General features: G+C 44.7%; 1 protein-coding gene across 1 annotated transcript; it reads left to right on the top strand.

The window, feature by feature from the left end:
* Positions 1-2,985: 2,985 nt before the first annotated feature.
* HAUS1 (HAUS augmin like complex subunit 1) lies at positions 2,986-12,177 on the top strand. Its single transcript, XM_066180867.1, has 9 exons — positions 2,986-3,160; positions 4,204-4,378; positions 5,394-5,529; positions 6,522-6,656; positions 7,591-7,714; positions 8,480-8,545; positions 9,758-9,829; positions 10,937-10,984; positions 11,926-12,177. Exons 1-9 carry the CDS (start codon positions 3,002-3,004, stop codon positions 11,983-11,985), a joined length of 975 nt encoding a protein of 324 aa, XP_066036964.1. The 5' UTR covers positions 2,986-3,001; the 3' UTR covers positions 11,986-12,177.
* Positions 12,178-13,878: the final 1,701 nt, after the last annotated feature.

Here is a 13,878-nt window from a genome sequence, read left to right as displayed (position 1 = left end):
GGGGCTCAGTATCAGGGGTAGGGAAAGGATGGGGCAGTGACAGTGCTGTCTGCAAAAACTTGATTCCTTACCTGTTGTGTAATAAGCCAATAATTGGACACACAAAAGAGATTCTGATTATTTATTGCACGGTTGTGCAAGCCTGGGTGCTCAGTGGTATTCCAGAACTATGAAAACACTTTACAATTTATACATTTTAGTATACAAAGGAAGTGGTGTTCACTGGCTATGTGTTACATAGTTCTTTTATCAAGTAGTATTCTACTGGTTAATGATTCTGTTGTTTCTCATCCCCAGTCTTTCTCTTGTCTTGGGTTGGTGAGATTCTTGGGTCAGTTGTCACAGATTCCCCCTGCCAGAATTACTGTTTTCCCAGTCAGAGCTGATTTCAGCACAGATGCTGGGTTCACTTTATTAGTTTCTTCCCCATCTCGGAAGTTCAAGCAGATATCCCTGTGCCTTGTAAACTCTGCATTCTCTATGCCCACTATCAGTGGTACATCCTTCCTTTCCAAGCTTTGTTAACCTTCCCACATGTCTGAGATCGTTGAAGCATATCAAGCCCTAAACCTTGACAAGGAAATTCCAGCAACAATAATTTGTTTTCTCGTAATACATGAACATCACTCAGAGCTTGCTTGTTAGCTGCTATCTGTTTAATAGACTAAATCTGGTTGCCCCAAGTATAGAAGCCCAGAAGATAAGAGGTTGTGTGCCTCAAACACCCAACAGCTGGATAACTGTGGAGCCAACCAAGCATTGTTGAAAACAACAATCACGGTTTGTTGATAAAAACACAGCTATAAGGAAGAACAGGATGGGGTTGGAGAAGAGGCCATTCAGAGACAGGGCAGCATTTTTCTGGGGCAAACATCCTTGTTCTAGTTCCTGGAGACAAACACAGCACAGCACAGGTATGAAGGCAAGAAGCCGTCTAGGACTGTAAAGGCAATCAAGACCACCAGAGGCCCGTGAAGTCCTCTGTAGCCCTGGTTCGTGCCTGACATGTTTTGGTTTTTTGAAATTCCTTTCCCAGGGAATTTCCTGTAAACAAGAGACATGTTTTTGTAACTGCATTCCTGTTTACATTTTTTCCCTAGGAGGGACTTCTTCTTGATGTCCCTCTGGTCTGACCAATGTGATTGAAGAGGTTTGTTTCACCAATCAAATTGGTTTGTGTAGAATAGTATATAAGGGAGACACATCTCAAGAAAAAAGTCATTTTCACCCTTCTGAAGTCGGAGTATTTGTGTCATTGTAGTGTACAACAGCATCAGTCCTCCAACCCTTTTCCAGAAAGTTCTAGAAGAATGAACTGCAGATGATAAATTTGCATAGAAAGAGAGAACGTTACCTCCAGGGCAGGTAAACTCATCTATAAAAGGTCCCACCACCAAGACCATATGTGCAGGCACCCCAGGACCCTAGACAGTCCACCAGCTGGATCACCAGTGGAGCCAAGCCTGGTGATCTCTTTCTTCCTCTCTCCCCCTCTTTAATCCTGCTTTCTTCCCTTTCACACTACCCACTTATTCAAAACCCACTGCCATGGGCTTGTACGAGGAGGTCAGAGACTAACATTAATTTCCATGCCAAGTGTGTAATTTCACTTAGGAAACTTTTGTGAATGCTCTGACTTTTGTAGTTCCTCTTGACCATGAACATCTATGAATCTTAGATGCAACGTTCCCCTAAAGGGCTGGACAACACATCAAGCCTTGTCCAACCTGGGCTAGAACACTTACAAGGCTGGAGTATCCACAGCTTCTCTGGGAAACCTGTGCCAGGGCATCCCCACCCTCACAGCCAGGAATTCCTTCCCAATATCCCATCTAACATGCCCTCTACCAGTGGGAAGCCATTCCCTGTGTCCTGTCCCTCCGTGCCTTGTCCCGAGTCCCTCTCCAGCTCTCCTGGAGCCCCTTTAGGCTCTGGCAGGGGCTCTGAGATCTCCCTGGAGCCTTCTCTTGTGCAGCTGAACACCCCCAGCTCTCCCAGCCTGGCTCCGGAGCAGAGGGCTCCAGCCCTGGGAGCATCCCTGTGGCCTCTTCTGGCTCCAGCAGCTCCACATCCTTATGCTTATGGAGCCCAGGACTGGAGGCAGCTCTGCAAGTGGAGTCTCATCTGAGTGGGGTAGAGTCCTCCCTCCCCTCAATCTGCAGCTGGGGATGATTTTATGTCCCATATCTGAGACAGGATTTGGTCTGCCAGTGAGAAAGTACTGAAACTCAGGCGCAGTGTGATCGGTCACTCTGGTAATCTAGGCCAGGGCTTGACACCCCTTTTTGTGAAGACAATTTTCCAAGTATCTGATCTATAAACCCCCCGCCCCCCGCCCCCGTCACAACGTGAGGCCGTTTCCTGTCCTCCTGTCCCTGTTCCCTGGGAGCAGAGCCTGACCCCCCGGCCGTCCCCTCCTGTCAGGGAGTTGTGCAGAGCCAGAAGGTTCCCCCTGAGCCTCCTTTACTCCAGGCTGAGCCCCTTTCCCAGCTCCCTCAGCCGCTCCTGGGGCTCCAGCCTCTTCCCCAGCTCCGCTCCCTTCCCTGGACACGCTCCAGCCCCTCAGTGTCTGTCTTGTCCTGAGAGGCCCCGAGCTGTCCCCAGCACTGGAGGTGCCTCAGCAGTGCCAGCCCAGGGGACGGGCCCTGCCCTGGGGCTGTGTCACACCATGGCTGGGACAGCCCAGGGGCCATCGGCCTCTTGTCCACCTGGGCACTCCCGGGCTCCTGTCCAGCCGCTGGCACCAGCACCTCCAGGCAGCTTTCTGCTGTACTTCTCGATGTGTTCCCCTTACATCTCTTTTGTTTCGTTTTGCTGTTGCTGGGGTTCTCTTGGCGTTTTTTAACATCTTCCCTTAACTAAATACGACCTGATTCAGAGCGTTTAACATTCTGATTCACTGTTAAGCACCTTTTCATTACCATTTCTCCCCCTCTGGTGTAACCCACGCTCGGCGACTCCCCGCGGCGCCGCCGCCCACTCCCATCAGGCTCCGGGCGGGATGGCGGCAGAGGCGGCGGCGGCGGCGGCAGCGGCGGCGGCGGCAGAGGCAGAGGCAGCGGCGGCGGCAGAGGCAGAGGCAGAGGCAGAGGCAGAGGCAGAGGCAGAGGCAGAGGCAGAGGTAGAGGCCGGCCATCCCTTCGAGAAGAAGCTCGTACAGGTAACGGCGCCCGGCGGGCTTCGCTTTCTCTTCTCATCACAGTTCTCCCCCGCCCCCATCGTTCGTGCTGTTTGCGCCGAAGGGTGCGGTGGTTTTCTCCATTGTTGCTTGCTTAGGTCGCTGAGGTACGACTGCAGGATGAGGAAGCAGGTGCTAGGGAAAAAAAAAAAGGCTTTTAAAATTATACGGCTGCGTCCATTCTCCGTCAGGTTTTTTAGGCAGGCTTGTGCAAGTGTTTATGTTCCTTACATAGTGTAGAACTTCCGTATTCTTCAGTTATTACTGATCTTAATCTAATCTTTTTAATCTTACTAGGTTGGATATTAGGGAAGATTTCTTCACTCAATGGTTTGCCCAGGCCTGGCAGAGCTGCCCAGGGCAGTGCTGGAGTCCCCATCCCTGGAGGGGTTTAAAAGCCGGGAGGATGTGGCACTTGGGGACATGGGTCAGTGGAGGTCTTGGCAGTGCTGGGGGAATGGTTGGACTTGATGATCCTGGAGGGCCTTTCCGGCCCAAACAATTCCACAATCAGAGCCCTACCTGAGAGCACTGTGTTCAGCTCTTAATTCTGTCCTTGTCTCCGATGGTACAACTGCTATGCAGGGCTTTTGCCTGCACATTGTGGTGACTCTCTCCCACTCTTCTGCAGAGACTGTTCCCAATGATGGCCCGGGCAGTTTTATCACACAGGCTTTAACACAGTGTTCACCAGTTTTCCAAACACCCATTTAGTGTCTCTTGGGTCATTACAGTGTCTGTAGCCAACATTTCATGTGAATAAAAAGATAACATTTTATCACATGGAGATAAGCAGGTGTCCAAAGAAATGAGGGAGACTGCAAGGGATATAATGCAGACCACAGAGAGCATTTAAAGAAGAAAATGATTTTTTCTCCCCTTTTCCCACCAATGTCTCCTGGACTGATCTAGGAGTTACTCTTCAGGAATGCAGAATTTGCCGTAGTTCACATTTTTTTACGTCTGTCATCTGTTTTTTGTCATTTCACATGATTACTTGCTCTTCTGTCTCCTTTCTCTGGCAGGTTACTTTATGGCTGAAGAAAATATATGGGGATGTGACTATTCCAGGGTATGAGGTGAATGAAAGGACAGTGGATATTTTGCATGAAGTTATGGAGTGCAGTGAAGAGAGAGACAAGGACGTAAGGTTGCTGATAGAGGACATGAAGGACTGGGTAACCAAGTATGAAGCGGAAGGTGAGTTTGAAGCTCCATTTCTCAGTTCCATCAGAGTCAGGCTTTTCTTAGTGATCCTGAAGACTGTATTTGTTAAAAACTTAGGAACATAAATAAATATGTGTAATTGAAACAACTCAGCTTTTTTTGGATGCAGTTTTTACTACAATGCATCACACGTCTTCCTTTCAGCTAAATTTGCAGTGATAAAAGAATGGTCAAGGACAATTTTTTAAGCCATCTTGAGTGGGCCATAAATGTGGACAAGCAAGTTATTTGCTAAAACCTCCTAGTCTGCTGGGCTGGATAGCACACCATGGATATACTGCCTGGATAGAGAGGGAAGTGTCCCTGCTGGTCATTCAAGAGCCTGAGCTGGTGCTCAGCCACTGTTAAGGAAAGCCGTGGAGGAGTCTAAAATAACATCGGGGTGATTAAGTTGCTGGAGCTGCCTAGAGTGACTATTTTATAATTTCTTTGGGGTTTTTTGAGTGGTTTGTGGGACCATAGTATGCTTTTAACACACATAATAAAGGACTGTCCCTTAAAAGGCTTTCCTCAGGAAGGAATTTTACTTTTCTGTGCAAAGGCTGGCATAGTACACGTGAAGATGTTCTTGTAAGAAAACGTGTTTGGTTTTTGTTCCTTCAAGTGCCTTGCCACCAAACAAAAAATGATGGAGACAGACTTCCTGGGTCTGCCATGAACAAGGCTCAGACTGAGCTTTGTGGGGAGATGACCTGCATGTGCTCATTGCTGTAGCACGAGGGTGAGCTCTTGTTTGTCTGATGTCAGTCAGGCTGGTCAGGGAGGGAGTGGAGCAGTGCTTTCTCCCTTTGTATATTAATTTCATTTGACAAATAGAGATGTGGCAGCAGTTCGGCATGTTTAAGCCTTTTTTAAAAGTGTCTTTTCCTCCCAAAAACAAGCAGGTAGCCAAGTTCTCGGTGTGGGATTGGGTTTGAGCTTTGAAGAGTTCCATAGAAGGACAGTTATATTTTAAAAATCACTACTTTCGGTTGTATATATTTTCCAGCTGATTACTGGCAGGATATTCTTGGAGAATGCCTTGGTCTTACTGCAGGCATTCTGTCCAGAGAAGCCACTACAGATCTCATTGACCTGGTAGAAAGTGCATTGGAACTCGAAGTGGAGAACACATCTCTTATCAGGTAATTCTTCACACTCTGCATTCATGGTGATGGTGTGTGCTGTTTTTCTCCGTTTTTTCACATCAGCAGCTTCAAACTTGACACTAGGAATCTTATTTGTCAGGCTTATTTTTCACCCCTTGGGCAGCTTTGGAGTATATGGGAACTGAACACAAAGTGCTAGCTCTGGGTTATCCCAGCATAGGAAGGGTCTGGGATGTAGTTAAATCCCTCCTTTTCCTCATGCTTTTGTGTTCAGTGGCTGCAGGCTGCTGCCAGTTGGACTGTTGTTGTGCCAGGTATCCTAAGCTACAGCAGTTTCCTACTGCTTAGCAAAGACTGGGGAACTGTGACTGATCTTCCAGCCTCAGCTCCTCATCTTTGTTTGTCTCATCTGGTCTCAATAATGCAAGGAGATTCCCTCTGCCGTGGAGAAATGGCATCTGTTAGTCTGGTCTCCTTGGGCCTCCCTCCCTAGCATGGCTTTGGCCCATGACACTGCAGCCCTTGCACTAAAGAAGGGGCAAAATCTGCCTTGGAGTCCAATTTTTATGTGGTATTTAGGATCTTGGCTCTTACAGCTCTTTTCCTGAGCTGGTGGGGGAAGAACTTTGGGCCACTTGGGAAGAGGCGGAGACTCAGATGCTGCTGGGCACATCTTGTGTCCATGCATTTCCAGGGACTGAATACAGTTTCTGTCAAAGGCAGTAAGGCAAGCCAGGAGTGGAGCACGTGGTGGTTTCAAACCCAGTGGTTTTATTCACCAGAGTGCTAGTTGTTGTTCACTTTCTCTTGCTCAGGTTGCTGGGCTGTTTTCCCTTCCATGTGGAAATCTGTGTTAGTGCTGGAAAGCAGATTCCCTCAGTGTCTTATTTTAATTTACTCTTGCCATAACATCAGGAGGAAACTAAGTCATTAGTGTAAAGTGTGGAGAGAAGAATAACAATAACTCTGACTTTCAGAAGTCAGTAGAGTTGACTCCTAAACATTTCCACTGATTCTCTCTTCACTAGCTTCTACAGTGCCATCAATCACCAGACCTCAGAACTGTATAAAACGAAATCAAAAAACGAAGAAATGGAACTTAAATTGAAGACTCTCAGGAAAAAGCTAACTTCAGCACTGACGCTGGAAAAGCAGTTCGAGGAGTGAGTAACAGATGAGGAAGAGGGAAAGATAAAAGTAATACCAGTGATCCCTGTCTTGGGCAACAGGAGTTGTGGTAACTAACAAGGATAACTGAATTTTTAGGGGTTTGCGACATCTCCAATTCAAAGTATTTGGAAGTGTCTATCAAAACCCATGTGTTATGGATACTTTCAGTAATTGAAAGAGGTCTGGGAAAGCATCAAACCCATTATTTTAAAGCAAAAGTGATCTACAAGCAGTTTCCAGATAGAAGTTTGCAGCTTCCACCAGTTGCTTTTGTTTGAGGCCATCTGATTTTCTTAGCGCGTTTAGCATGTGCTCTGTAGTAAGACTGAGTGAGTCAAAACAAAAACTATTCTCAGTTAAGAAGATCCCTTAACCAGTGTGTAGAAGACATAATGATAGTAATAACTCAAAAAAAAAAAATAATCAGTGTCAAGTCCATTCCCTGGGGGATGTAATCTGAAGTGCTTTTCCAGGGACAGCAGGATCAAACCCAGCCTTGAGTGGGGGTTGTCCCAGATGCTCTTCATAGCTCCCTTCCAGTCTAGGTATTTGTCGGGTGTTGTTTTGGTCTTTTAAAGTGGTAATTTGGCTTGTAGAAGAGATTCCTGTGTTCTTTGTGCAGGTTTGCCTCCTCTTGGTCTGAGGTTTAGCTTGTGTTACAGGTCTGTAAGTGAGTTAGGGTATTATGCACAAGACTATTACCCTTTGCCTTTAGGCATATGGCTTCCCCTTTGCCACTGCTTTCTCTGGCCTGTGGGGTTCTGGGGTTCTGGTGGAAAATCTCACAGGGAAATACGAGATTTTCTCCATTTTCTTCCTTCTTGTGTTGGTTGTATTGCAGGATTTAGCTTGAGCATAGATAAGTTACAGTATTTGTATACTGATTTATCTTTTGACTGTAACGGGGTTTTTAATGCTATTTTTAAGGGATATTAAAAAATTAAAGGAATCTCAGGAAGCAGAAAAGGCCGAAGTTGAGATTCAATCCAAGGACCTGAAGTTCCTGGAAGATAAATCTAAGGATCTAAAACTAAACATCAGTGATGCTGAGGTAGGTGGAAGGAATTTTCCTGCCAGACACTGTGATGGGATGTCACAGCCATGGTTGGTTGAGCCCAAATTTGTAGTTGCAGCCCAAATTGTAGTTACAGAGACATTCCATAAGCTTCCTAAACTCCAGAACTGGGGACTCTTGACCTAACAGGACAACATGTAAATATAGTTCATTTGTCCCTGCTGATCTCTCCTCTGCACAATCTGTGATCAGTACAGCGCTCTCTCCTCATTCCCTGAGAAACTTCTTTAGCTGGGATTACCTGGTGGTTCTTGTGAGTTACTGTCATACAAGAGAACACAGACAGCTACCACTACAGCAGCTGATTCACTGAGGTAAATTGTGTCTCAGAATAATGGAAATAACCCATTTTTTGAAAAGAGTGGATGACTAAATGCAGAAAGCGGAAGTTGTACTGCCTGCTCCTTCACCTTTCCTAAATGATGAAGGACATGTGAATGAATGCTGTTTGTTACCTTGACAAATACAAGATGGAAAGTGTTGTATTACAACTGGCATTTTCCTGAGAAGCCTTTCTTCAGCGTTGGCATGTGCTCTTCTCCCACTGCTTTTCTGGAAAGACTTGTTATTCTTAATACAAATTTTAGCAGCACCTCATTTGGTACACCAACTATAGCTGTGGCTCAAATAGCAGTTTCTTCTGTGGACAGTCTGCGTTCTTCTCTGCCTATTTAGATAAAAACAGAAGGAAATGGTGAAATCTTTCTCCTCGTTGCATTTTGTGCCCTCTCCTGTTTGCAGGATAAGCTTGTTGCCATGGAGTTGGACCATTCCCTGGTGCATGACGCACTCGTGGAATCATCTGAGGTAGGCTTTTTGGGTACAAGAGGGATGTTTCTACAGTGGGGCAGGCCAGGCTTGCTTGTTGGGTGCTTTCAGGAATTGTAGTTTGCTGTTTGGTTGCCTGAACAAATTTTAATGGCCAAAGGAAGCACAAATAAAAATCCTGCAGGTGGATTTCCATGAACTGGGCTCTTTTGGGTGGGTTTGTCTTTCCTAGAGGCATCTACTGGAGAATTTCCACAGGATAAATTCCCTGCCACTGAAAACAGATCTGCCTCCTCTATTTGTGATCTGTGTTATCCGAAGTGTGGGTATTCTGGTATAAACAGAGTGGATATTCTGTGGACTATATGCCAATACCTGTGTATTGCAGTTTCTTGAAAGTATTACCCATGTGATTCTTTATACTTTGTGCAAAATAAATCTCTTCCAAACACTTCAAAACAAGGGGATAAGGTCAAGTGAAACACAAATTCTGAACCACTGTGCTATTTTTAATATATAACATTTTTCAGCTGTATTGTAAACCTAGTGGATCATATGTTAAAGAAAAAGCACATTTCTTGAGTTAGTAACTACAGATTTTACAGCTTTCTGCTGTGCACTCAATACATCTTCATATTTTTTTGCTGTTATTGTTTTGGGAACTCAGTCTTTCTCCTCATTACTTTTGCTATCTTTTCCTGTATGTTTTCGAGTGGAGCAGTGAAAATAGGTTTCCTGGTTTCTCTGTTGTGGTTCTCACCAACCAGCACTGGGTGGCAGTGCTCACATTGCCCAGTGTTACAGGAGGGTACTGACCAGAATTAATTTTTGTTGGAATTTTGCATCCAAAAAGCCACAAGCAAATTTTCTAGGCTTTTCATCTTCTAGAGCCCAAGCATAAGATAAGGTTTGACTCCTTGACATTTATAGAACTGCTTTGCCAAGACATCAGTGAAACAGATAGCACTAATGATTTTATCTTTTTTATTTAACTTGTTGTTTGAAAAGAGTTCAGGATGGTGGAAGCTACTCAATTTGCAACCCCCAAAGAGAAATTACTTCCCCTTGATAAGCATAAAGGAGAGTCTTTTTGCTGCTGCATGTGGAAAACTTCAGTTTTCCATGTGTTTTATAGAGGATGAAAGCTCTCAAATTCTGAAATGTTGTAGACAACTGTGGATCTATCTCACTCATTTCCATCAATTCTACAAATAATTCCCTAGAATATCACCTGCCTTGCTCTCTCTGCAGGAACTGTCTGCACTCCTGAAAGAAATTGAGCCATTGAAGGAGGAACGGGCATCCTACCATGATTTACCTCTTGTAACTATTTATTCCACTGTTACATTGTATTTGCCATCAGGTTAATTTTAGTGGACATCAGAATGTAAGGGATATCATTGTGATGGCTTTGGTGGACAGGTAGATGTGCTACAGGTCTGTTAATGATGCAAAGCAAAGGTTTAATCTCTATTTATTAATCAGAGCCAAGAAATTAGATTTCCTTGTCAAGCAAACTTTGTTCTAACAAAGTAGACAGATTGGCTGGGTAAGTTAGTATTCAGGTGAATTAGCTAGAAATTTAACAAAGAAATACAGAAGACAAGGAATCTCCTAGTATAATCAACTTCTTGGGATTTACCAGTACTTTAGCTGTAACTGTCATTGGGCTGTCAATATGGTGGACACAACGCATAGTGCAGAGTTTGAACTCTGAACAGGATCTTGAGGATCATGAAGAAATGGCCAAATGTAGGTTTTGTCCCCTAAACTGGCTGCTCCATCATTTTCCTTGATTTCTCTTTAGGGTGCTGGGTACTTGGCTCTATGAAAATGCAAGTTTCTCATCTCCCTCATACAAACACTGCTGTCTTGCCCCTAGGGGAAGAAAAAAAAAAGAAAAAGCTGTGGGTAGAAAAGTGGGACTGCTGCTCTCTTTAATCCATCTTCCTCAAAAAGGCAGCTTCCTCCTCCTCTCAAGTGGATCAGGACATTCAAATGGGATTAGGTTCTCCAGTTCCCTCCTCCAGCCTTGCTGTCAGTAGAGACAGGGAGAGGCCCAGTGCCTCACTTCTGGTGCAGGCAGAAGGAGGGGAGGGAGGTTTATCCTTGCGAACTTACTGTGCTTTGGAAAATTCCACAAATATGTTTGGAATCAAGTCTCTTGATTGGTAGGTTTGGAAAAATCACTTAAAATGAAGGAGTTTTTTTAGACTTTAGGCCATACCGGACTTTTGAAAAATACATGATTGCCCAAACCAATACTAAGCTTTTAGTGGCAATACCTTCTGCATGTGAAGTGCATACACAAAACTGCATGTCCATTAATTGTCCACTAATTCACTTGAGGCTCATCGTTACACTCTTGTAAAGGTGCAGGGACTCTTGTTTCCTGATGAAATACTGATTTTTATGCTGTTTTCTCATTAGAGCATTCCCCTGGCAAGAGTGAAGGTTGAAGAAGCGAGAAAAGAACTTGTAAGAGTTTTTTATATTTCCAGGAGTCACATGTATTAATTGATTACACATTTACCCACCTCCATGAGTCTTAATGTTCTCATGGGGAAATTTGGTGAGGTGTAAGTTGTAGATACTGATCAGGGGAACTGGTGGGGAGTGATGTCTGACCTGCAAAGGCAGTTGGGCACAGTGTAGATTAGGTAGCTATATCCCCCTGAATTTTACCTATTGGAATGTTTATTCACTCAGTGTAGATTACGGAAGCTTCCTTGCTCCTTCTGGGCTCTCCGAGGGCTCCAGGCTCTATTTTAGTCAATAGCTGCCTTGTAGACTGCAATGGGGACCTTCCCCTGTAAAACATAGTGCGCATTTTCTCCATTGTGTAATCTGCAGGTGTGGCTGTTGCGCTAAACACCGTAAAAGCTGTTTGGGAAGTTCATACATAGCTTTCCTGAGTGAGCAGGGCCACGTTTGAGCCCTATAAAACTTGGGGTTTTTCCTTTGGGCTACTGCCTGCTTGCTTGTAAAGCACAAGTGGTAAGCCTTAAACCTGTGATCAAAAATCACAGTGAGATGAGAGCATTTTGCACGTTTTCACGTGAGACTGCCCAGGTTGGTACGCCACTTGTTTTTGATTCAGGAGTACAAATTCCCCTTACCAGCCTGAGGCTGTTCTGAGGTCAGAATGCTCACCTCTGGGAAGGACCTGTGAGCTGGGAGGTGTCCAAAATCACATTGGGGCACAGAGTAAAGGCAGCTGAGCTTGTCCAGCTCTTCATTTGGAGGTTTCCTTGTGGCTGGCTGCCTTTTGCAGTGACAAGTCCATCCAGCTCAGCACTGGGGTTAACCCATCACTGCTGACAACCTCCCAGTTGGTCACTGCAGATGTGTTTGTTTACCAGCAGTGTGTGGAAGCTTTCCTGTGGTCCCTGATTCCTCTTGGTTTTCTCTCCTGGTAGAAAGCCTTGGACGAAGAGCTCGCAATGGAGATTGAGGCTCTGCCTTTCGAGCTGACATAGCCCAGCAAACCCCAGGTTACCTGAAGTGGCCTACGTGGAACATGATTTCCCTTCTGTTGCGTACTTACTTGCACTAGCAATGCATTTCAGAATTCTTACTGTACCTTGGCACCTTCCTGCTGTGTTCTTCTTTCTGTTGGCCTTGTGTTTGTAAACTTCACATATTTTTCATTAAATAACCTCCTTACTGTTGTCTTTATGAGTTCTTTTTCCCTCTGTGATACATGCCTGTAAAGCAGCTCTGTGGATAGTGCGGACATAGTTTTAAAACAATTAAAAACGCACGGACCTTTCTAGATCTGAAAAAAGTATTTCTGCAAAACCACTGTGGAACGTGATTTTGAAGTCCGATTGCCCTTAACAATTCTACCTGAAATGTCATTTTCCATGAGGGTTCCCTGAGCTGTGTTACTTCCGTGCCATCACCACACCAGCTTGCCACAATTTCAGAAGTGTTTTGCACACTCCAGCTTTTAGAACCCATTTGATACCAAATCAGAAAATCTCCTGTGGACAGGAAAAAAACAAAATCTAGGAACAGTGATAGCACCTGAGGACGTTGAGCATGGGCCTGTTTGTTCTGAGAAGCATCCAGGCAAATCGTGGTGTTCTCAGTGACAATATGTTTGCAATTGGAGTTGCAAGAGATTATGGTCATGAGAGCTGTTGCTTCACTGCAAAAGTTGATTTTCCACTGATCTGCAGGAAGAGTGATTCAAAATTACACTGGTGTTAATAAAATACCACAAGTGTGATGTCTGTCCTCTCGTTTTTTGCTGTGATGGGGAAGAATTGAGGGATTCCCAGAAAGCCACTGCCCATGGGAATCTCCAAACTCTTTCATACACAGAAGGAATTGTGTTGAGGAATGGCTACGTGACCAAGGCCACATAGACATGAGAGAACTTTGCTAAAATCACTTGCACAGGAGCCGGTGAGGTCAGCATGAACTTGAATGCAGCTGTGTTACCCTAACAAAGCGCTGGGGTTGAGAAGTTTGAGGCAGAAGCTTAGTGAAAACAAGTATATAGTTTTCTTTTACTGTAACCAATCAAATGTTAACAAGTGTGCATAATAATAAGTAGCCTCAATATAATGTGTGCCTTTTGATCGATAAAGTGAAGCTTGCTTATAAATCATATTGATTATGTGCGATCTTCCCACGTATGAGAAATAGCAATAGAATTGCAGTTTACTTCCAAGTGTTTAAATCAAGCTGTGAGGAAAGGGTGAGTTGCCTTAGTTTTGGGGATATTTATCTTCACTCCTGGGGTAGGAAGCAAGGGCAAAATCAAGTGAAAAATTCATGGGCTAAACTGGCTCAGGAGAAATTATCTCAGTGGTACCTGATGTGAAATTTGGAGCAGGCACTGCAGCACAGGGATGGTTACAGCTACAGCTACTGCTTACAAATGAAATGCACCCAAAAGCCATGGGAATGGTATTTGAACTTGGAAAGAACAAGAATATAATCTGGTTTTCCTGTAGTGGTAGGGAAAAGAAGCAGTAGTCTTGGAAGACATCAGAACATGGCTGGGTAGGCACCAAAGAATGATGTAACGAGAAAGCCCCAGTGTAAGGCACTGGAGGTCATAGCCTGGCAATTAAGGAATCTTAATCCCTGGAATACCTTAAAAGCAGATTAGAAATTATTTGCTTGAGTGTTTAAAATGTGAGGGAGTGTTGATCACACTTTGGGATACAAAGACAGGATAGATGAGGGCTTGAGGGTGCTACCAGCCCTGCTTCTTATTGAGAGACTCAAGACTTACTTGGCTAAGATTGGGAGAAAACTTTTTATCTCACACATGTAACCATGACCCCAGGCTTGGGAGGATTTCCTGGGGCAGTGGCGGTTCCATAGCTCCACCTTGTCATGAAGTGCTGCGCCAG

Source organism: Chamaea fasciata, unplaced genomic scaffold (genome assembly GCF_029207755.1).
Source record: "Chamaea fasciata isolate MVZ Bird 193981 ecotype frontalis unplaced genomic scaffold, bChaFas1.0.hap1 SCAF_4, whole genome shotgun sequence".
Taxonomy (NCBI): Eukaryota; Metazoa; Chordata; class Aves; order Passeriformes; family Sylviidae; genus Chamaea; species Chamaea fasciata.
The sequence above is the reverse complement of the archived record's forward strand: the minus strand, read 5'-3'. Positions and strand labels throughout refer to the sequence as shown.